Consider the following 25829-nt stretch of genomic DNA (forward strand, 5'->3'; position numbering starts at 1 on the left):
TCAGAGACCATCTGGTGGAGGATGGCAGACCTAACACATAAATTTAAGGCTCTTGCATTGGAGTATTTGTCTTCTGGAGGAAGGCAGGTATCTTGCCTGATACCAGGTTTTTCTCTCTCTCCACTTCTACAAAATCTGAGTGGTCCATTCCAGTAGCTATAATTGCATCTAGTTTCCAGTTATCCCCTACTCACACTGAGACCTTTCATCTAGAAAGATCAGGTGCAGAAGGGACAAGGACATTTTTTTAAAACTTATCCAGAATTAAACTTGAATCCACTAGACCCCTTGTGGCCGTGTTCCCACCTGGAATGTGTACCAACCTGACTTGATTGGAGTTTGTTTAAACAATAATATAACAATGTATTGGGTGATATCACATTAAATTTATTAGACTTGTACCCTTAGGTTTCTGTAGACTGACAGTTTCTCAGACATTTCTTATTTTTTATAACCTAGACAGTTCTGAGAAGTACTTGTCAGGCATTTTCTAGAATCTCCCTTTATTGGAATGTGTCTGGAGTATCTGTTCTGGATACCCTCAGGTGATAGAGCAAGGGAATATGTATTTATATCTATCCAGATTTATACACACAATTATGCAATTACATGTGTGTCATTCTGTATCTATGTTATGCTACACATGAATTCATACTAGTATCTTCAACTTTAACCCAATATCACATGAATCATTCTACCTTTGTCCTCTTGCTCCTATGTATTACTCCAACAGTGAAACAATGGCTTCCTCCATCTGCAATTGACTTAATTATTCAATTCCAATAGAAATGTCCAGTAGGAAGCAACTATATCAACTAGAGTATAGGGCTTATGACTTGAGTCTTACTGATTCACTCATTTCCACCCATAGGTTAGTATCATTTCCCCTACTCCCTTCAGTGAAGTTGTTTCTTACATTCATAATGCAATTAAATCCTCTGCATTCCATTTTAAGATCCTGGATTTAATTTTTTTTTAATTTTCACACATTGGAGTTATTCTTTGTGTTGCAATGTTCTTTTTACTTGTTTTTACAACTGTAGTGTGATATACCCATCTTCATGGCATCATATTCAATAACTTTACTACCCTAAAAAAAATCAGCTATGCTTCAACTTTTCAACCCTCCAGCTCCCAAGTCCTGGCAATCACCGATCTGTTTACTTTCTCTATAAATTTGTCTCTTTTAGAATAGCATATAAGTTCAATCATACACTGTATAGCATTTGAAGTCGGCTGACTTTCACTTAAGATTGTGCATTTAACATTCATCTATGTCTGTGTATGGCTTGATAGCTTATTCCTTTTGCTGTATGTTTAGCCATTTGCCTTTTGAATAGCCTGTGAATTGCTTTCATTTTTTTCCAATTATATATAAAACATACATGTTATATATATGTATCATATATAAAATATATAAACATATAAAATATTATGTGTATCATTTACATCCAAAGTCAGGTTTGGTGCGTCCTTGGCCATCCTCTTTCCACCTAGAGGAGTAAACAATAACTGAAAGCAGTGATCTGTTGGATAGTTTCAATCCTACCTCCTGACCCTCAGGCTCATTAAGAGGTAGGTGAGTTAGGGACTCATACCTCTTCATTTGCTACCTGCTCAAGAGCATCTATAATTGGATGAGAGATCTTTCACATTCCTAACCTTGCCAATGGATGATCCCTGTGCCCTCCTTTTCCAGAGAGCCATATCTTTTCTAGCAATTTATCTTCTTCAACAAAACTGTCAAGAACTTGGAGGGAGATAATAGGTCACCCAACCACAGTTTCATAGATTCTGGCAGAAAACACAAGACTCCTGAGTCAGAGACAATAGATATTACTACTCACAGCATAGCAGGTGGCATAGACTTCATGTTTGCAACAGTTCCCCTTGCCTCCCAGTCCCCACACAGAGCAATGCAGAGAGGATGCACATGGACGCTACACATACAATAGGTATGTGTCAGAGCTGAGAAACTCTGAGCTTGGAAAAAAATCACAGTATTTAAAGAGGCTGCTACCAAACCTGGCCAATATTGCCATATGCAGAGGCATGAACTTTCTAATCCTGGTCAGGAAAAAAGTCTGCCTTCTTGCCTAGAGGGAGATATAATCTCTATCTCCATGGCTGACTCTATAAAAACAGTTGTAAAAATAATCTAGAGCAAGAGCTAATACAAGATATGTATGTAGCAAGTCCATGGAAAATTGGCACTCAGTAGTCATGAAAGCACAGGGGGTTGCATGAAATATACGCTTAAGGGGGATTTTTTTTTTTTTGAAGTAGTTTTCTGACCTTGAAGTGTTTGAAGATAGGGCTGTGACCATAATAAGGCATCAGGAATCCATGGCATCAAGTATTGACAGAGTTACTTAGATTATCACTTAGGAAGAAATTTACATTAAAGGATAACCTTTTCCAAACTAAATGGAGATGATAGCAATATGATAAATGTGACAGATATATAGTCACTATCATGCTATGAGGCAGGATGGTTATTTCTAACTGTTTCAAGGATCTAAAGAAAGAAAATGACAAATTTGTGGCTTTAAATTCTTAGCTTGATTTATAGTCAGAAAACCATGGAATTCCCATGACTTCTTGAAGAAATTTATTACCTCTTATAGCCTTATGTTAGGTATTGCTGTAAACAAAGGTAGGCTCTGATCTCTTTTTTCAATTGAGGTATAATTGTCCTATCATATTATACTGGTTTCAAGTATATAACATAATGATTTGATATTTATATACACTGCATAATCACCATCACAATAAGTCTAGTTACCATCTGCCACCATGCATAGTTGCATTTATTTTCTTGTGATGAGGCCTTTTAAGATTTAGACTCTTAGCAACTTTCAAATATACAATTAAGCACTGTCATCAAAGGTAGGCTCTGATTTTGTAGTGTGTTAAATAACAACATCAGTTGAAATTGCATCCTTACCAGATCTTATTTGTGAAAGCTCACAGATTGGAAATAATGGTACAGGGTTTGGAGAATATCAGAATGTATATATTGGGATATTTGATATATTTCTTTTTTTTCCTAAATAAAAATCACATTACAATTCACTGCCAGCAAAAGCTATCCTCTTCTTCCCCTATTATGTCTTATATACAACATCGATACTGCTTTGTTTAAAATCCTAATGACCAAAGAAACAAGGGCCCTGAATGATACATTGGATCAGATGGACTTGACAGATATATTTAGAACTCTGCATCCCAAAGCAACAGAATATACTTTCTTCTCGAGTGCACATGGAACATTCTCCAAGATAGATCACATACTGGGTCACAAAACAGCCCTTCATAAGTTTACAAGAATTGAAATCATACCATGCATACTTTCAGACCCCAATGCTATGAAGCTTGAAATCAACCACAGGAAAAAGTCTGGAAAACCTCCAAAAGCATGGAGGTTAAAGAACACCCTACTAACGAATGAGTGGGTCAACCAGGCAATTAGAGAAGAAATTAAAAAATATATGGAAACAAACGAAAATGAAAATACAACAATCCAAACGCTTTGGGATGCAGCGAAGGCAGTCCTGAGAGGAAAATACATTGCAATCCAGGCCTATCTCCAGAAACAAGAAAAATCCCAAATACAAAATCTAACAGCACACCTAAAGGAAATAGAAGCAGAACAGCAAAGACAGCCTAAGCCCAGCAGAAGAAGAGAAATAATAAAGATCAGAGCAGAAATAAACAATATAGAATCTAAAAAAAAATGTAGAGCAGATCAAAGAAACCAAGAGTTGGTTTTTTGAAAAAATAAACAAAATTGACAAACCTCTAGCCAGGCTTCTCAAAAAGAAAAGGGAGATGACCCAAACAGATAAAATCATGAATGAAAATGGAATTATTACAACCAATCCCTCAGAGATACAAGCAATTATCAGGGAATACTATGAAAAATTATATGCCAACAAACTGGACAACCTAGAAGAACTGGACAAATTCCTAAACACCCACACACTTCCAAAACTCAATCAGGAGGAAATAGAAAACTTGAACAGACCCATAACCAGCGAAGAAATTGAATCAGTCATTAAAAATCTCCCAACAAATAAGAGTCCATGACCAGATGGCTTCCCAGGGGAGTTTTACCAGACGTTTAAAGCAGAGATAATACCTATCCTTCTCAAGGTATTCCAAAAAATAGAAAGGGAGGGAAAACTTCCAGACTCATTTTATGAAGCCAGTGTTACTTTGATTCCTAAACCAGACAGAGACCCAGTAAAAAAAGAGAACTACAGGCCAATATCCCTGATGAATATGGATGCAAAAATTCTTAATAAGATACTAGCAAATCGAATTCAACAGCATATAAAAAGAATTATTCACCATGATCAAGTGGGATTCATTCCTGGGATGCAGGGCTGGTTCAACATTCACAAGTCAATCAATGTGATACATCACATTAACAAAAAAAAAGAGAAGAACCATATGATCCTGTCAATCGATGCAGAAAAGGCCTTTGACAAAATCCAGCAACCTTAATAAAAACCCTCAAGAAAGTTGGGATAGAAGGAACATACTTAAAGATCATAAAAGCCATTTATGAAAAGCCCACAGCTAACATCATCCTCAATGGGGAAAAACTGAGAGCTTTTTCCCTGAGATGAGGAACACGACAGGGATGCCCACTCTTACCGCTGTTGTTTAACATAGTGTTGGAAGTTCTAGCATCAGCAATCAGAAAACAAAAGGAAATCAAAGGCATCAAAATTGGCAAAGATGAAGTCAAGCTTTCACTTTTTGCAGATGACATGATATTATACATGGAAAATCTGATAGACTCTACCAGAAGTCTGCTAGAACTGATACATGAATTTAGCAAAGTTGCAGGATACAAAATCAATTTCCAGAAATCAGTTGCATTCTTATACACTAATAAGGAAGCAACAGAAAGACAAATAAAGAAACTGATCCCATTCACAATTGCACCAAGAAGCATAAAATACCTAGGAATAAATCTAATCAAAGATGTACAAGATCTGTATGCTGAAAACTATAGAAAGCTTATGAAGAAAATTGAAGAAGACATAAAGAAATGGAAAGACATTCCCTGCTCATGGATTGGAAGAATAAATATTGTCAAAATGTCAATACTACCCAAAGCTATCTACACATTCAATGCAATCCGAATCAAAATTGCACCAGCATTCTTCTCGAAAGTAGAACAAGCAATCCTAAAATTCATATGGAACCACAAAAGGCCCCGAATAGCCAACGTAATTTTGAAGAAGAAGACCACAGTGGGAGGAATCACAATCCCAGACTTTAGCCTCTACTACAAAGCTGTAATCATCAAGACAGCAGCATGGTATTGGCACAAAAACAGACACATAGACCAATGGTATAGCATAGAAACCCCAGAACTAGACCCACAAATGTATGGCCAACTAATCTTTGACAAAGCAGGAAAGACTATCCAATGGAAAAAAGACAGTCTCTTTAACAAATGGTGCTGGGAGAACTGGACAGCAACATGCAGAAGAATGAAACTAGACCACTTTCTCACACCATTCACAAAAATAAACTCAAAATGGATAAAGGACCTGAATGTGAGACAGGAAACCATCAAAACCCTAGAGGAGAAAGCAGGAAAAGACCTTTCTGACCTCAGCCGTAGCAATCTCTTACTCGACACATCCCCAAAGGCAAGGGAATTAAAAGCAAAAATGAACTACTGGGACCTTATGAAGATAAAAAGCTTCTGCACAGCAAAGGAAACAATCAACAAAACTAAAAGGTAACCAATGGAATGGGAAAAGATATTTGCAAATGACATATCGGACAAAGGGCTAGTATCCAAAACCTATAAAGAGCTCACCAAACTCCACACCCAAAAAACAAATAATCCAGTGAAGAAATGGGCAGAAATCATGAATAGACACTTCTCTAAAGAAGACATCCAGATGGCCAACAGGCACATGAAAAGATGCTCAACATCACTCTTCATCAGGGAAATACAAATCAAAACCACACTCAGATATCACCTCACGCCAGTCAGAGTGGCCAAAATGAACAAATCAGGAGACTATAGATGCTGGAGAGGATGTGGAGAAACGGGAACCCTCTTGCACTGTGGGTGGGAATGCAAATTGGTGCAGCCACTCTGGAAAACAGTGTGGAGGTTCCTCAAAAAATTAAAATAAACCTTCCCTATGACCCAGCAATAGCACTGCTAGGAATTTACCCAAGGAATACAGGAGTACTGATGCATAGGGGCACTTGTACCCCAATGTTTATAGCAGCACTCTCAACAATAGCCAAATTATGGAAAGAGCCTAAATGTCCATCAACTGATGAATGGATAAAGAAATTGTGGTTTATATACACAATGGAGTACTACGTGGCAATGAGAAAGAATGAAATGTGGGCCTTTGTAGTAACATGGATGGAAGTGGAGAGTGTGATGCTAAGTGAAATAAGCCATATAGAGAAAGACAGATACCATATGTTTTCACTCTTATGTGGATCCTGAGAAACTTAACAGAAACCCATGGGGGAGGGGAAGGAAAAAAAAAAAAGAGGTTAGAGTGGAAGAGAGCCAAAGCATAAGAGACTCTTAAAAACTGAGAACAAACAGGGTTGATGGGGGGTGGGAGGGAGGGGAGGGTGGGTGATGGGTATTGAGGAGGGCACCTTTTGGGATGAGCACTGGGTGTTGTATGGAAACCAATTTGACAATAAACTTCATATATTGAAAATATAATATAATATAATAAAATAAAATAAAATAAAATATGCCATGTAGATAATAAGAAAAGTAAATCAGAGAAGGAACTATGGTGTGTCTGGTGTGGAGTTATGATTTAAATACAATACAGAAGTTCATGGAGGAATATTTGATTCATGTGGATCAAGAAAAAAATATTTTGAGCAAAGGAAAATCAAGTGAAAACTATTCTAAGACAGGTACGTGTTCTGTCTTTTGCAGAATAGTAAGAAAGAACAATTAGAAAAGATGAGGCTAATGTAATAAAAACAAAAAAAAACCCCTGGAAATCATATAGCTGAAATGTGGACCACTTTAAGGCTTTTTTCTCTTAAAATGATTAAGATGAGAGTTTTTGAAGGGTTTTAGGTAGAAGGCTGAAATACATGATGTGAGAGATGGGGGGAAATGAAAAGAGGTGGAGGAGAAGGTACAGAAAGTAGGGAAGAGAAGAGGAAAAACAGGAGAAGGTGAAGAAGAAAAAGAACGGAAGAGGGAAGAGAGAGGAAGAGGAGGTGGAGAAGGAGCAAGAGTTACCAAAGGGCTATCACAATCATCACAGCAAAAAGGGACTTTGACTTGGGCCAGAGTGGCTGCAATGGAAGAAGAAGTAGAGGCTGTTTTCTGAAAATAGTCAACGGATATTGCCAAGAGATTGCTAAGAAGTATGAGGGGAAACAAGAAAAAAAGAAAAAAAAAAGATGATCTCAAGGTTTTAACCTGAACAACTGAAAGAAAGTTGCTGTTTGCTGAGATGACGTCTGAGAAAGAAAAAAAAAAATTGGGGGGAAATAGAGTTTAAATTCAGAGCTTGTTAAGTCTGAGATTCTTAGACGTCCAAATAGAGATTTAGAATAAGCAGGTAGTTCTTTTATGCAAAGAGGAGTTCCAGGCTACAGAAGGAATTTGGGGATTATTACCATAGGAAAATGAATGAGTGAAGATGAAGACTAGACCAGGTCCAAGCAATGAACACTGGGATTTGAGAATGAAAATGCTATCTAAATGCCAATATATCTGAATATTTAAATGAAAAAGGACAAATTCTTGAAAAACACAAATTACCAAAACTAACCCAAGGAGAAACGATATCTAAATAAAAAATATACAATATACAAAAAATGTCCATAACAATACTCTTCATGAAATTCGTACACTTAAACAATTCATATGCCAGTTCACATTTGGGATAGTCACTTAATGCAATGTCATAAAGCAATGAAAATGACCAAAATCATGCAAGATATAACAGCTTGTAGAGATTCCACAGACATCATGTTAGGCAGAAGAGACCCAACTCATACTGCTTCTTCCATATTCATAACATTCCTGTGCAGTCAGAAATAATCTATAGGTATTAGAATACTTGTTTCCTACAGTGTGTTAGTAATGCCTTATACCTTTATCTTTGGTTACTTATCTTTATTTTTTAAGCTTTGTTAAGCTATTATCTGAGTCTTTTTAGAATAATCATCAAACTATACAGTTTTAATTTCATTCACTTTTATGCTAAACTTCTAAAAACACTTTTTTAATTATTAGAAAATAAAAAACAAATGAGCAGAAAAAATAAATAAAATAAAATCCTAATAACCAGAGAGGTGATAGGTAATTTTAGAGTGAATCCAGGTGTCCTTTTGATCTATATCTACCAAAATTCATCATCTCTGTGTTAAAAAAGTCATACCTAGCATATTAGAGAGGTTAACATTCTTCTCAAAGGAGAAGACTTATGTATCAAAAAGTATTATAGTAATTGTTTTAGTCCATTTGGCCTACTATAATAAAATATCAGAAGACTGTGTGTCTTGTATACAATGAAATGTATTTCACACAGTTCTGGAACATGGAGGTCTGAGATCAGTGTGGTCAGATAAGGGCTCTCTTCCAGGTTGCTGTTTTCTCATTGTAGCCTCACATGGTGGAAAGAGGGGTACAGAGTTCTCTGGGATTCTTTCTACAGCAGCACTAATCTTATTCATGACCTACACACCTCCCAAAGGCCCTTTCTCCTCATACTATTATCTTTCAGGATTTGGGTTTCAACATATGAATTTTGAGGTGCATATTAAGACCAAAGCAATAACTTATCAATTTACATCATCAAAAGTCTGAGAAAATAAATGTGGAGAATGGAGAATGGATTCTAAGGGTGATATATCAGAGATAAAGTAAAAATAATTATATACCAAGGTTAATTTATTGATATATTTTTAATTGTGGATTTTTTTCCTATTTATTAGGCTTTTACTTTCAGAAAGCTAGTTTACCAGCACATAATGGGTAAGAGTGAGGTCTGAGTAGTGATTGTGGATTTAGTGGAAGAGTTCAAGCTTCTGATAATGACTATAATCTTTTGTTCAATTAGATAACAACTTGGATTTGTGAATGATTTATCCTGATTAAAGTTGAAATATAAGAAAAATCCAAAGTTGTAGAATGACAACAATATGGAATAGTTTTATCATGTGCAATCTGCCTACATGTCCCTTAACTATGTAACTGGTGAAGATCTAGAGGAAAATTCTTTGTACAAGGTACAAGGGGGTATGAGCAGCATTGAAAAGTATTGTAACTGCTGGTCTGAAATGAAAGTGGAGATAATTTCATTAAAATGAGCTTCCTCACTTCACTGGAAATGATGGGACCATGGAAGGGCAGAGACCATATTATAGCCCTTAGCAAGATGGTTTTGGTTACTTACTAGTTGGTAGGGTTAGAGTGGTTATCAAAATTGCATGATACGCTTTAGTAGTAAATTGAATAAAACATCATGCTGCCCCAAGACTAAAATAAATAGACAATCCACTAAATTCCTATATGACCTATATAATTAAAAGAACTCTAGGTTAGGTGAAAGAAGGGATGATCCAGGCATCATAAGGAGTTAGAGATCCTTATCCAATTAAAGACTTTAGTGAGTTCACGGAGCCAGAACCCATGAAGGAAGTTATCTGTGAGGAAGAGCCATGCATTGATATTAATATCTAAATTCTCCCTCTAGTTTTCCTGAATGGATATATATTCCTTTGCCAGGAAAACTGTGCACTGAAGAGGGTAAAACCTGGAACTTTCAGGTATTGTTTGACCTCATCTCTGAGTTAATCTTAATTATAATGATGATAGAATGTCAGGGTATACACTTATTAGAGTGGAAGATAATAGGGGTGTGGGAAGTGATTCTACTGCATGTGAAAAATCACCCTGAATATATTGTTAAAATATATATACTCAAGGCCAAGTAGAAAACCATGGAGTTCCCCCTCATTAAAAAATAATAAATCTAAAGCCTCTTTCCCTGGCAAAACTGCAGTACTTGGTGTTACTATCTAATACTTTAAAAAATGATACAGGAATGGTGATCCATTCCATATAGCCATTTAATTCAAATGTTTAGCTGTCCTATCACAGACGAATTTCAGAGGGTGACAGTAAATTCATAGGCTGAATTAGGTGGTAACATCAATTGCAACTGCATTTTAAGTTATGGCCCACTTATTGGTTTAAATTAAAACAATCTTGGCACTAAATACTGAGTTATTGAATTTTGTGGACTAATGGAGCATAACAGGTAGGTTTCATCACCTTGAAATAAGGCTTTAGGGCCATCTCTGGCCTTTTGCCATAATTTTGACCTGGGGCAAGCGAACCATAATCTGCAGGACAAATACAGGCTGTTTTTGCATAGCCTTTCATCTAAAAATAGTTTTTTTACGTTCAAAGGATCAGAGGAGTAAGGAGGAGGAGGTGAGGGAGTGGGGATAAGAGAAAGAAGGAAGCTTGTAATGATATGTTAAGATATCTTTTTCAAAACTCTATCAGCGAATCAGAACTTCTCAGGCAAAGTATTTTTTAAATACACAGTAAGAGAAATACACAATTTTATCTTACAAACAGACATATTCCAATTTTCTCTTTTCAAATACCCATCAATACCCAACAAATACCCATTAATAGTATGCTTTCATGAAGATATTTCCCTACCATTTTGTTCCAAAATATGTGGTATTTTAATAGTAATGAAAAAGTAACCAGTTTTCAAAAGAAAGGTGTAATAAGCTAAAGAAATTTAGAAATTGGTTGCTTGAAATTTTTGCCATGGTTATTGTTACTGAAGAGTATATAAGCTCATTAATTATGAAAATGCTCATCCACCCACTGGAAAACTTAGAATTATTTTAATCTCTATTAAAATATTCCAAATAAAGACTTTCTCTGCACTGTAAAAAATATTTGTATAAAAAGAAAAGTTTAGGCAGCAGATTAACATTAGAGAAGACAGAAATGTAGTAACTCAATGTCAAAAATTCAAGTAGGACAAAAGAATAATTATTGTGATTTTCACTTCTTTTTTTTCAATCTAAATCTTTTTTTTCTTTTTTAAAAAAATTTATTTACATCCAAGTTAGTTAACATATAATGTAATAATGGTTTCAGAAGTAGAATTTAGTGGTTCATCACCTGCATATAACAGCCAGTGCTCATCCCAACAAGTGCCTTCCTTGATGCCCCTCACCCATTTAGCCCTTTCCCCCCCACCCAGCACCCCTCCAGCAACCCTCCATTTATTCTCTGTATTTCAGAGTCTCTTATGGATTTCCTTCTTCTCTGTTTTTATCTTATTTTGATTTTTACTTCTTTCGATGTGATCAGTATGCATTGTAAGGCATCAATTTTGAACTATGATGGTCCTTCTAGATAAGTACCAAGATCAGATAGGCTTGGAATAAGCTTTCAGATAACTTATCACATAACTAAACTGATATTTGCAAATATAATAATATGTGTTTTATCAAATTGAATCTAATAGTTGTACCATTAATATTAAAATTAATTTATATAATAAAGTTATATTATAAAATATATTAATTCTTTTGCCTAATTTCCTTGCTTAATTTCTATTTTTGTATTAAAGTGTTTAAATATTCTATACTGTAATTGTATAATTTATAAACAAATAAATATACATATACTGTGAAATTCAAGTATTTTTGTTTGTTTTGTTTTTTACTGACAATATATGATAAAGAGTAATAATAATAAGCAAAAGCAATTTATAAATTGTTTGAAATGATTGCCATGACCTCTATTTACAGAAACAAACAAACAAACAAACAAAATCCACATTATTTAAGGACATATGATTAGTGATTCAATCTATTTAATAGTTACAGGTCAATTCCCATTTTTATTTTCCTTTGAGTCAGTGATAATTTGTGGGTTTCTAGAAATATGTGCTTTCCAGCTAAGTTTTAGAAATCTAGGTAGTGAATTAACTCTATATAGAATATATGCAAAATTGAATCTCTGAATTCCAGAACAGCAGAAAGGAACATGGAAAAATTAAAGTCTAACTTTGTTCTTCCTCTGAGAGAATTTTAAAAGGAAATAGATAAAAGCACCAAATAAAAAGGCAAATAATTTTGGTCCAAATAAGGGACAGATAAGGGAAAGAATTAGGCTTTGGAAGTTAGGCAGGCCACTATGAAAATTATGTCAAGAAAAACAGTATTATTTTGAATACAAACTTTGAAGAGCTCTGTGAAACACTCTACCCTTCTTGCTTTATTTTACTCATAACCTCAGTAATATCACTAAAATGGTTCACTTACTTGAGAAAATCTCAATCTTTTTGAGCATGTGCTTAAAAGCATCTTGCACTTGTTTGTTTCTCAGTGTATAAATGAAGGGATTCAACACGGGGGCAACAGAAGTACTGAGCAAGGCTATCCCTTTATTTAAAGACACTCCCTCCTTTGTAGAAGGCTTCACATACATGAAGATGCAGCTGCCATAAGAAATGGACACAACCACCATGTGAGAAGAACATGTAGAAAAGGCTTTCTTCCTCTGTTGAGAAGAAGGTATCTTCAGAATAGTCCTGATGATGTTTGCATAGGAGAGAATCACTAATACCAGTGTAACCAGGAGTGTCAAAATGGCTGAGAGAAATGCCATTAATTCTATTACAGCTGTGTCTGTGCAAGAGAGCTGTAATATAGGAGTAAAATCACAGAAGAAATGATTTACAGTGTTGGCTGCACAGAAGTCTAGCTGGAGACCCACAAGGAGTGGTGGGACAATTACTATAAAACCGGCCAACCATGAAGCAAAGACCAACAAGTTGCAGACTCTGTCACTCATGATGGTGGTGTAATGCAAGGGTTTGCAGATGGCTACGTAGCGGTCATAAGACATGGCAACCAGAAGAAAAAATTCGATTGCACCCAAGACAGTAGTAAAAAACAGCTGTGTTGCACAACTGTTGTAAGAAATGGTCTTGTCACCTGTTGCCATGCTGACAAGAAATTTGGGGATGCAGACAGTTGTGAATAAGATTTCTAAAAATGAAAAGCTTCGGAGGAAGAAGTACATGGGTATCTTTAGATGAGAATCCAACAGGGTGAGGGTGATTATGGTTAGATTCCCAGTGACACTCAACATGTAGGTGAAAAAGAGGAGAAGAAAAATAACCACTTGTAATTGTGGGTTATCGGTCAGTCCAAGAAGAATGAAGGTTGTTACCGTGGTGTGGTTTCTCATGGCTGACTTCTACCAATGAAATAATAATAAAATAAGGAATAAGAAAAAAAATGAGAATTAAAGGGGATAAGGCTGTATGAGATACCTATTATCTTGAGATCATCCATATACATGTTGCTACTGACACCTAAACTCCTTCGATATTCTGCTAGTCAGCAGTAACAGCCTCTAAAAATTCGCTCATATAATTTGTACTCAGAATTTCACTAACTCAGTGCAACTCTCTGAGTTTCTTTTCTCAAGTGTCATAATTTCAGGCATTCCAAAAGGATAATATATGGCATTTACAAAGTCATATTAAAATAGAAACAAAGAAAGAAACAGAAAAACTGTCATGATATTTTAACTTGCATCTTCTGTAGTTGCAATTTTTTCCAATCTATTTAGTTTACATTTACATTATTTTACATCATCAGCTGGCTCATTCTTCTTTGCTAATCGTGTCTCTTTTCTCTATTTATTACTCCTTATGATAGTATTCTGTAAGTCAGATTTCAGCTGAGGACTCTTCGCCTTTTAAGAAATGTAAACTTGACGTAAACATCTGAGGCCCATGTACAGTGGGGACTCAGTACTTTCACCAAACTTTTGCAAACTCTTCAAGATTGAAATCCTCATGACCACTTTAGGTCTGCTTTCTCCTTTTTCCTTTGGATTTACTTTCATCTCACCAGCCCTGTTTATTCTCCTTTCTGTGATATGAAACCAAGCAGACAGGAAGTGTATCCTCATGCATGATGATTGTATTATTTATGTAGCATGCCTTATTTAGTTTTTGCAGTAACAGAAAAGGGTTCTAGAAAACAAGCCATACAAAAATTTTATCTACCCCTGCCTACTAGTTCCTTTTAGTGTCCTTGCTCTGCATGGCTTCCCCTGTTGTCGCGGTAGACTCTTCACTTCTTTCTTACTCATGTCCCCCTTCTCTTCTCTTATTCTCAGTCGGTTAAGTGTCCACTCTTGGTTTGAGCTCAGGTCATGATCTCACTGCTTTGTGGGTTTGAGTCCCCCCACATTGGGCTCTGCACTGACGGTGTAGAGCCTGCTTGGGATTCTCTCTCTCTCCCTCTGTCTCTCTGCCCCTCCTCCATTTGTGCTGTCTCTATCTCTCTCAAAATAAACAAATAAACTTAAAAAATTACATAGAATTATGTTACCTTTTCATTTTTTCTTGTTTTCCATCTTTTTCCAGACCATGCCTACATCCTCATGTTTATTATATTGAAAGTCTATCACCAAATTTTTGTAAAGCATGACCATATTTCTTAAGAAGAATATCATGTCATATGTTACATTGCATTTTAAACTTTTTATACTTCAGGGCTCCTGGGTGGCTCAGTCGGTTAAGCATCTGACTTTAGCTCAGGTCAAGATCTCATGGTTCGTGGGTACAAGCCCTGCATGGGCTTGGTATTCTCTCTGTGTCTCCCTCTCTCTCTGCCCTTCCCTGATCTGTACTTTCTCTTTCTCAAAATAAACTTAAAAAAATAAACTTTTTACACTTCATATATTCCAGTTCAGAGGTTGAGAATGGACAAATATTTCCAATGGTTATAAATAATTATAATGCACTAAGATTTCTTTTTTTCCTCTTTCACTTTATTCCTTTCTTACTTGTTTTCTTTCTTTTCCCACACTCCTCAGTGTATCATTTTTCTAAAAATGTCTGCATTCTGGCCATTTAAGTCAAAAGCATAGGGAAATGTCAATCAGCAGAGGATGAATTCTATAGGGTGCCAAATTATAAAGATAGAAGTGAATCATACATGCATATTCCCAGGCTAAATTTAAATTACAAAATTGCAACCCCCCCAACAAAAACTATTGTAAATTACATCATTTTTTTTCTTTTAATTCCAAATAAAATACTTGCTGAATGGCAGTAAAAGTCATTATTTCTGACCATTTTTACAGTCCTAGGGACTTCTGTACCAACTTAGGTAATTTATAGGTAAGAGAGAGGAGACTCCTTTGGGATATGAAAACTGGGGAGTTCATGAAATATTTAAATTCTATTGAATTCAACAAAATGAAGTTTCTCAAATTCAAGACTAATTCATTTTTCTAGTGACATATTTTATGATATTCACATTGACTTTGCATACTAAAGGCATATATAATTATAATTATGTGAGGAAAACAACACATTCATTTAATAAAATTCATTTCTGAGATTCTGTTGAAGCCTATGAAGGGTATCTATTTAAAACTTGATTCCTACAAAATGAAGTTTCAAAGGTTTCTTATTAAGACAACTCGACTGAGTTGATAAAAAAATAGTTTTAACATCATACTATGTATTTCAATGACTTACAAATAAATCAACTTTTTTTGTCCACTTTGTGCAGTTAATATGACCAAAATACTTTTTTTTCCAAACCTTATTGTTGTTAGTAGCAATTTCATCCCCAATTGTCTTCTTTTGATTTGAGTCCCAGAACAGAGGCAATTTCTGAATGTTGTATATTCATCATATTTTTTTATATTGCTTTAACCTACTTTTATCTTACATTCTCATCCAAAATACATTAATCCCAGCACCTCACACTCAAGACACATGAGCTGAAAGATTTTTATGATAACAAGAAATTCATCTAATTTCATTTCTTCTCATTATTTTCTTTAAAGAGCCATATCTCCAATTTATTCTATATTAAATTTGGAGCACATTTTTTTGCATTACATATAAAATAAACACACCTCTTTAAAAAATTTAGAATGGAGTGGTAAAAAGGGAATGTTTCAGTCTCATTGTTTACTTTGAAATGTGTCTGGCCTCCATGAGAAGCACTATTGCTTCTTTTGTAGTTTTTAAGATTGCAAGAACTATAATCATTTTTGCGTACTCTGCCATTGATCTCAAGAGGATTAGCTGATGAAACAATTTTTAAAAGATGGAAACATTCCCTGGGAGACCATTGTACAAATACATTAAAAATACATGACTTATTTATTAAGTGGAGAAAACTCTATAATCCATAAACTTAAGTTTATAAAACAAGACAAAATCTTCTTTTTAGACAGCTATATGTTGTAAACCATAAGGAGTTTTTGGAACTTACAGCTTACATATCCATGACAAATATACATTCTACACAAGAAAAGTGAAACTCCCCAATCCATATTGTGAAAAGACTTTAAGGGGATTATTAAAAATTTGAATCCTGATTCAATAAGGGGCTTATACCTACCTAAATTAAACCTTTCAAGGCTATCTTCTTGAGTGACAGATTGAATTTAGAGACTTAATTAGTTTTAGGATTTGAAAGCAAGACATGTCATCATTGACAAAAGAAATATTAAGTGTGTGATATTACCCTGAAAGGATCAAAATCATAGAGCTCTAGATTGAGGGGAAATGAGTGTCTCAAGACAGACTTAAATAAGAGTCTAATATTTGTACCAGCTATCTAAGTGTCTTCACCCAATCTGCAGGAAATTTGGTTGATTCTACATAAAATTTTATTTCAATTCATTTTACCTTTATTTCTACTGCTAAGTACTTAAACTAATCCTGTTATAACAGATCAACTTTAAAATCATTGCAATATTACATAGATTTTTAAAGGTATTTCAATTAAGTAAAAATGTATGTACAGAATATGCAATTATTATACTATATAGCTTGGTCACTTTTCACAGATTTAACATACTCACATAAGCAGTACTCAGATAAAGAAGTAGAATGTTACCAGTACTGCAGAATCCTCCCTTTTATTCTTTTCTGGTCATTATCCCTCTCAAGGTTTAGCCACTATTCTTACTTTCAATGAATTGGGTCTTTTCTTTTTTTTTGCCAGATTTAACACAATGAAAAGTTATTTCCTGGAAATTTAAAGTCAAATATGCTGCACAGATGGCAGAGATTATGTTTGTAGGGTGGGATGTGCCTACTCTATGCCACCATTCAGAAATTAACTTTTAAAGCTCTGGCCTCTTCAACATATATCTACAATAGACAGAAGAAGAGAGTCTGGTAAATCATCACAGGGGAGGTTTTTAGTGCTAGGCTTGGAGGTAATTCTCATAATTTCCATTTATTTTCCATTGATAATAACCCAGTTATATAGACATACCAAAATGCAAAATGTCCAGATGTCTAGTCTTGATGTGTGTCCAGTAGGAAACGTTTTGTGATTAAACATAATGTCTGCTACAACTGCTAAGATCTGAATCCACTCTACCATTCCCTTCCACTTGGTCTAAATAGTAGCCTCTAATAAGCTTCTAAATGATCTTTGCCTCTTTTCCTTATCCAATCTATTTTCTGTAGAGAAGATAAAAATATGTTTTCTCAAGTTATGCTACTTCTTTGCTAAAATTATGTCCCAAAGCCACATTAAATTGTAGATGAGTGGCCAATAAGAATCCTTGGCATAGCTCTTCACTACCCTTCTTCATGCTCTTCCATTCTTTCCTTATCTGCTGTTATCAGTGTAATACCGACTCTCTTTCCATTCCTTAAGCTCTTTTTCACCTCTCTCCCTACATCTGCTCTCACTTGGCCTCCAAATTCCAGGTCTCTAATTAAATATCATCTCCTTAAAACAGTCATTTTCAGAGGAAACCATTTGTGAGGAGACCCTCCCCTTCTTTATAGTCATTATCTCAACATTTTTTTTCTTTACAACTCTATCAATATTTATTTTATGTATTTTTCTCCTCTCTTTCTCTGTCTCTGTCTCTCTCTCTCTCTCTCTCTCATCTCTGTTCTCTTAGATAATTAAGCCATTTAGGGGCAGAGAGTTGTCTGTTATATTATTCATCCCTATATATTTAGGATCTGGTATAGCCCTCAAACTAGAAATTTAAAAAGTATGTGATGAAGAATTAAAAAGTTGAGTTATTTGGATATGAGAGCAATTGATGGTTATTCTGAAATTTTGAACATGAAGAAATAAGACATGAGACAATGTCACTAAGTAAGATGTGGCATAACAGGAAGCCTGGAATGAGCATGGAAGAAATTTGGAGGAAAGAGGGAGTAATGATGAGTTAATTTTTATAATATTAAATTCAGGGTGTCATCTATATAAAAATTTTCTGATATAGGTCTTTCCAATTTTCAAATAAAATAATCTACACTGAAAACTAATAATTAAAACTTATGCAACTCTGGAAGCATTTGAAAATAACTTCAGGATAAAGTATTTTAAAATGAGAAAAATACCAGTTGAAAAGAAATGAGCCATCAAACTATGAAAAGATATGGGGGAATCTTATATGCATATTACTAAGTGAAAGAAGCCAATCTGGAAAAGTACATACTCTATTATTCCAACTATATGACATTACAGAATAAGAAAATTATGGAAATAGTAAAAAGACCAGTGGTTGCCAGGGGTTAGGGAAAGGGGTGAAGGATGAAGAGATGTAGACAGAGGATTTTTAGGGCAATGAAAGCATGTGATACCATAATTATGGATAACCAATCACAAATTTAAAAAAAAAAAATTTAATGTTTATTTATTTTTGACAGAGAGCGAGAGAGAGAGAGAATGAGTGGGGGAGGGGCAGAGAGAGAGGGAGACCCAGAATACGAAGCAGGCTTCAGGCCCTGAGCTGTCAGCATAGAGCCCCACACGGGGCTGAACTCACGGACTGCGAGATCATGACCTGAGCCGAAGTCAGACGCTCAACCGACTAAGCCACCCAGGTGCCCCCAGAACTTAATTAAGCTATTCAAATCATAAAGTCCAGAAAAGAAAATTTGCATTAACTATATGATATGGTTCTCTAATACTCTTTTTTACTAAAAATTTTTATTGTAGTTTTTATATTGCTATAGTCTTTTTTTTTTTGATCAACCATTTTATTTTTTTTAAGTTTATTTTGAGAGAGACAGAGATGGCACAAGTGGGGAGAGGCAGAGAGGGAGGGGGAGAGAGAGAATCCCAAATAGGCTCTGTGCTGCCAGCACAGAGCCCAACCACAGGACTCAAACTCGTGAAACTGTGAGATCATGACCTGAGCTCAAACCAAGAGCTGGATGCTTAACCAACTGAGCACCCGGGTGCCCCTAGTCAACTATTTTAAAGTGTACAGTTCAGTGGCATTTAGTCCATCCACATTGTTCAGCAACCACCACCTATACTAAGTTCCAAACACTGCTCTCCTAAAAGGAAACTGTACCCACTTAATAGTCATTTCCCATCCCATCTTTTCTGAGCCCCTGGCATATACCAATCTATTCTAACTCTGTAGATATTTCATATATATGGAATCATACAATATGTGACCTCTTATGTCTGGTTTCTTTCACTTAGCATCATGATACTGACGTTCATCCATACTTAAGCATGAATTAATACTTCATTTTTCTAGCTGGATAATATTCCATTATGCATATGTATCCCATTTTATCCATTTATCTGTAGATGGACATTTGAGTTGTTTCCACCTTTTGGCTATTGCGAATAGTGCTGCTATAAACAATAGCATACAAGAATTTGAGAGCCTGTTTTCAGTTATTTGGGTGAATATCTAGGAATGATATTGTTGAATCATATGGTAATTTTATGTTTATCTTTTTTAATGAGACTCCCAAACTTTCCTCAGTGCCTACACTGTTTTACATTCCCACTAACAATGTATTGGATTTCCAATTTCTCCATATCAATTTCTTTTCTTTTTTTAATTATGGCCATGCTGGGATCCTCCCAGCGTGGCCATAATTGAAGTGCAATTCACTGTGGTTTTAATTTGCATTTTTATAATGATGTGTAACACTGTTGCATGTTCTTGTTGGCCATTTGGAGAAATGTCTGTTCGAATCCTTTGCACATATTAAAATTGGGTTATTTGTGATTGTTTTTGTTGCAGCTGATTTGCAATAGTTCTCTATGTATTCTGAATACTAGAACCTTATCAGATATGTGATATGAAAATACTTTTTCCAGGGGCGCCTGGGTGGCTCACTTGCTTGGGCATCTGACTTTGGCTCGGGTCATGATCTCGTGGTTTGTGGGTTCGAGCACCACGTCAGGCTCTGTGCTGACAGCTCGGAGCCTGGAGCCTGCTTCAGATTCTGTCTCCCTCTCTCTCTGCCCTTCCCCTGCTCATGCTCTGTCTCGCTATGTCTCAAAAATAAAACATTTAAAAAAATTTTTTAAAAGAAAATACTTTTTTCAGGTTTTTGCTTTTTGAGAAACAGAGGGGGGAGGGGGCACAAGTGAGCAAGGGGCAGAGACAAAGAATCCCATGAAGGGCAGAGAAAGAAAGAGAGAGGGAGAGAGAGAGAAGCGGGGCTCATCCGAAGTAGGTCTTGTGTTCACCCAATGTGGGTCTTGTGCTTACCTGATGTGGGACTCAAACTCATGAACCCTGAGATCATGTCAGATGCTTAACCACTGAGCCACCCAGTTGCCCTTCCAGGTTTACTTTACACTTTCATGACAATGCCCTCTGATGCATAAAATTTAGATGAAGTCCAATTTAATGTTTTCTTTTGTTGCTTATGGTTTTGGTGTCATACATAAGAATCAACTGCTAAATCCAAATCAAAGTTATGAAAATAGACCTCTATATTTTCTGCTATGAAATTTATAGTTTACTCTTACTTCTATGTAATTGATATACTTAGAGTTAATTTGTGAATAGTGGTGACCTAGGGCTCTAACTATTCTTAGCATGTGGCTATCCAGTTGTCCCAGCACCATTTAAGAGACTATTCTTTCCTCCATTGAATAGTCTATGTACCTTATGAGAAAATTGATTGGCTATTGATGTATGAGATTATTCTGGACTTTCCATTTCTATTTGATTTTTCCATAAAGAACTTAAAGTTCTTTCCAATTCAAGTGTTTTTATTTATTTTCATCTAACCGTTCTGGCTAGAACTTCCAGCACAATAATGAATAGCAGTTGAGAATGTAGACATCCTTGTTGTGTCCTGGAGGTTTGGGGAAGGCTTTCAATCTTTCACCACTAAGTGTGACAATAGCTGTAGGGTTTTCATGAACACTTAGCAGTTTGAGGAAGTTTCTTTCTATTCCAAGTTTGCTATATTTTTATCATGAAGTTTTATCATTTGAATCTTCTCAAAGACTTTTCCTGCATCGGTTGTAATGACCATGGTTTTTTTTTTCTCCCTTTATTTTATCTTCTATCATTGGTGTATGCCAATTGATTGTTGTATGTTGGATCACTGTACATTACATCCCATTTTATCATGGTGTATTACCTTTAAATGCAGCTAAATTTGATTTGCTAATATTTTGTTGAGGATTTTTTCATCTATATTCATAAGGGATATAGATCTGTATTATTCTGTTTTGTGATGTTTTTATCTGGCTTTAGAATCAGAATAGTGCTGTCCTCATGCAATCAAGTAGGAAGGGCATTATAATCTCTAATATTTGGAAGTTAAAATTATTTAATTCTTTAATTCTTCTTTAAAGTTTCAGGGGGCACCTGGGTGGCTCAGTTGATTAAACATCCAACTTTGGCTCAGGTAATGATCTCACGGTTTGTGAGTTCAAGCCCCGTTTTGGGCTCTGTGCTGACAGCTCAGAGCCTAGAGCCTGCTTTGGATTCTGTGTCTCCCTCTCTCTCTGCCCTTCCCCCTGCCCTCTCTCTCTCAAAAATAAGTAAAACATTAAAAAAAAATTAAAGTTTCAGGAACATTTATCTGGTCTTGGATATTCTTTATTTAGATTACTGATTCAATTTCCTTAATAACTACAGGTGTATTAGATATTCTGTTCAACCTTAAGTGGTAATTTGTGGGTTTTTACAAATGTTTCAATTATGCTAATTTGTCCATGCACAATTGTTTGTATTTATTCTTATATTCCTTTATATTTATTTATATAAATATATAATATATAAACATATAAATATATATTATATATTATGTATTTATATATATAAATTTATATATATAAATACATAATATATAATATATATTTATATAAATATAAATATTTATATAATGGAATATATTCCATTATATTCCTTAATAATGACTCTGATTCCTGATTTTAGCAATTTGAACCTTCTCTCCTCTCTTCTTGTCAATCAAGCTAAAGGTTTGTCTGCTTTTGTTGAGCTTTTGAAAGAACCAACTTTCGGTTTTGTTGATTTTTCTCTATTTTTCCCTCTCTTCTACTTCATTTATCTCCACTCTATTATTTACTTGTTTCTGCTGGTTTTGGGTTTATTTTGCTCTTTTTTAATTTGAAAATTTTTAACATTTAATGAGAGAGAGAGAGAGAGAGAGCGAGCGCACGCATGAGTAGGGGAGGTTCAAAGAGAGAGTGAGACACAGAATCTTAAGTAGGCTCCAGGCTCCAAGCTGTCAGCACAGACCCTGACATGGGGCTTGAACCCACAACCATGAGATTATGACCTGAGCTGAAGTTGGAAGCTTTACCAACTGAGCCACCTAGGTGCCCCAATTTTGCTCTTTTTTAAATTTAAATCTGGAATTTTGAAATTAGATTATTGATATGAGCTATTTTTTTTTGTTTGTTTTGTTAAAGCAGATGTTTAAAGCTATAATTTTGCCTCTGAACACTGCTTTCATTGTATTTCATAAGTTTTGGTATCTTGTGTGTTTGCTTTCATTTGTCTTCAAGTGTTCTCGAATTTCCTTTGCAACTTCTTCTTTGGCCCATTAGTTGTTTATGAGTGTTTTTTAATTTCCACATGTTTTTTCATACTTACCATGAATTTGGTCTGAAGCTTCTGAGAAGCCAAAATGAAGAAATTAACAACAAACCATTTACATTATCTATGTTTACACTATCTAATTTGGTAGCCACTAAAAATTGAAATGTGGCTAGTCCAAACTGAGATGTGCTGTGAATGTAAATGTACCTCACATCTCAAAGACTTAGTACAAAAAAAGTAAAATATCTTTTAATTTTTAAATATGTATTAGATGTTGAAATGATAATCATTTGGGTATACTTGGTTAAAATATCTTATTGAAATCAATTTCACCTGTTCTCTTTACTTTTTAAAAATAAGGTTACTAGAAAATTTTAAATTACAAATGTTGCTTACATTTGTGTTTTGCATTATATTTTTTTGGACAGTGCTGACTTATAATATCCTCTGCTTTTTAAAATTCAAATTACACACGTACGTTAGATCTTTTGATATTGTCCCATAGGTCACAGAGGCTGTGTTCGTTAAATATATATATTTGACTTTTTGTTTTTCAAATTGAGTGGTCTCTATTAATCTCTAAGTTAACTCTTTTTTTTGACTTTTTTTTATAATCATCTTTCTGCTGTTCGGCCCATCCACTGAACTTTTACTTAAGATAGAATTTTTGTTACAGTATTTTTAAAAGTCTTTTAAATATGTGAATATTTAAATTTCTTTGTGATGAACTTTTATTTTATTTCAAGCTTATTTTAAATATGCAGTCTTGGGGCGCCTGGGTGGCGCAGTCGGTTAAGCGGCCGACTTCAGCCAGGTCACGATCTCGCGGTCCGTGAGTTCGAGCCCCGCGTCAGGCTCTGGGCTGATGGCTCGGAGCCTGGAGCCTGTTTCCGATTCTGTGTCTCCCTCTCTCTCTGCCCCTCCCCCGTTCATGCTCTGTCTCTCTCTGTCCCAAAAATAAATAAAAAATGTTGAAAAAAAAATTAAAAAAAAAAAAAAAAAAAGAAGTCAGAAATTGTTTAAGCCTTTGTTCTCTAATATTCATAGTATGTAATTCGTCCTTTATCTCTAGCCAGATTTGAGATTTTCTCATTGTCTTCGGTGTTTAGTAGTTTGATTATGATTTGTTTAGGCATTTAGTCATGCTTGGAGTTAGCTTGGTTTCTTGATTCTGTAAATTTATGTCATTCTTCAAATGTATGAACTTTGGGACCGTTGACTCTTCAAAGCCATCACATGTCCAGGTTGCCACTATGAAAGGCATTTTGTAAATTTTTATAACCCCACTTGCCAATCTTGTCAGATAAAGTTTCTCCTTAAAACTGTCTGTTGATTAAAGCAAGAAAGAAGGAAATAATAAATAATGGAAAAGGAAAGTAGGAAAGTATATGATGGAAATAAAGAAGAAGAAAACAGGGAGTGAAGGAGGAAGGTGTTCAGAGATAATCTAATTTGGATCTCAGAATATCGCCTATTATTAAAGACAGAAACATACTCATGGTATTGGATTTGTAATTAATTTTAATAAATGGTTGGTGCTATACAGAATGTCAGTTTTGTAGAAAATGCAATTGAATGTACTTATCCCTTTACTTCTTCAACACTCTTATTTTCTTGATGTAGATCAGAATTTCTGACCTATATCATTTGAATTCCTCCTAAAGAACTTTGTTTAACATTTCTTGCAGGACAAGTCTGTTGGCAATGAATTCTCTGTTTTTATTTTTGCTTAGTCTGTTGGCGCTATCACAAAATACTGTAACTGGGTGCCTTGAACAACAAACATTTATTTCTCAGCTTTAGAGGTAGAAAGTCTAAGATCTGGGTGCCAACAGATCTGGTGTCTGGTAAGAGCCTGCTGCATAGATTTCATACACTTTTAACTAGGTCCTCACATGGTAGAAGGGAGCAGGGGAGCTCTCAGGACGTATGCCCTGGACACAGAACAGTGCTTGATACATTTCAAGCACACAATAAATAGGTATTCACAAATTAATGAAGGTAAACGGGGTGCATTTAAGATACTGCATTTTGTACAGAATCTTCTGAGAACACGGTTGAAGGATATAAAAAGGAGTCTGTGTATTTTGGCATCTCTTATATAGGAAGCAAGCCAAAGATCCTCAGGGAAACATTGCTTTTTGAGCTGAATTCCTTGGAGACATATGCACACAGTTTACAGAATTCCCTGGAAATAAACCATAATCACTTGATAGGATAAATAGTTGCTTAATTTTAGTACTGTGCTGTATTGACTTAAAAACACATTGAATATGAAGAATAAAAGAGATACCTGGATAGTTTAAATTGCTGATCTAGTAACACCTGTGTGGCTCAGTCGGTTAAGTGTCCAGTTTCGGCTCAGGTCATGATCTCAGGGTTTGTGGGTCTGAACCTTGCATCAGGCTCTGTGGTGACAGCTCAGAGCCTGAAGCCTGCTTCAGATTCTGTCTCTGTCTGTCTCTCTCTCTCTGCCCCTCTTCTGCTTGCACACTCTTTCTCTCTCAAATATAAATAAACATTAAAATTTTTTTAGAAATTGTTGATCTAAGCTAGAAATAGCTAATCACAAAATGTCCACAAGTGTTAAAACTTATTATAAAAATTACACATTTCAGTGTGATGCTTGGAAAGAAAAAAAAATATAAATCTAAGTGCTTCATCCTGCAATAGAAATATAAAAATGAGACCATCACAAACAAAATACTTTGCCTGAATAATTCTGTTTATATACCTTTAAGGATAATAGTTTGTAAATTTTAGTGTTTTGCAGACTGATTTATAATCCACATTTTGAAAATAAATCTCTCTAAAACTCTGAGTCCTTTATTTATATTAATATATTTAAGTTATTCTGATTTTATTTTAATTACAGAGGATCTGAAATTATCCCTTCATGTATCCCTTCAAATCTGTATTTTTGTATCCTTTGGGTTAATAC

The 25829-nt window shown here is 35.1% G+C and overlaps 2 protein-coding genes across 4 annotated transcripts in view; both read right to left on the bottom strand.

The window, feature by feature from the left end:
* Positions 1 to 25829, bottom strand: part of LOC109270281 (olfactory receptor 6C1-like) — a 155611-nt gene that overhangs the window by 91146 nt on the left and 38636 nt on the right. The gene's annotated exons all lie outside the window — the stretch shown is intronic.
* Positions 12338 to 13288, bottom strand: LOC109270288 (olfactory receptor 6C74). The gene has a single exon (XM_019454683.2). The coding sequence runs from the start codon at positions 13274 to 13276 to the stop codon at positions 12338 to 12340; it is 939 nt and encodes a 312-aa protein (XP_019310228.1). The 5' UTR covers positions 13277 to 13288.

Source organism: Panthera pardus, unplaced genomic scaffold, assembly GCF_024362965.1.
Source record: "Panthera pardus isolate Hobbes unplaced genomic scaffold, ASM2436296v1 HiC_scaffold_6, whole genome shotgun sequence".
NCBI lineage: Eukaryota > Metazoa > Chordata > Mammalia > Carnivora > Felidae > Panthera > Panthera pardus.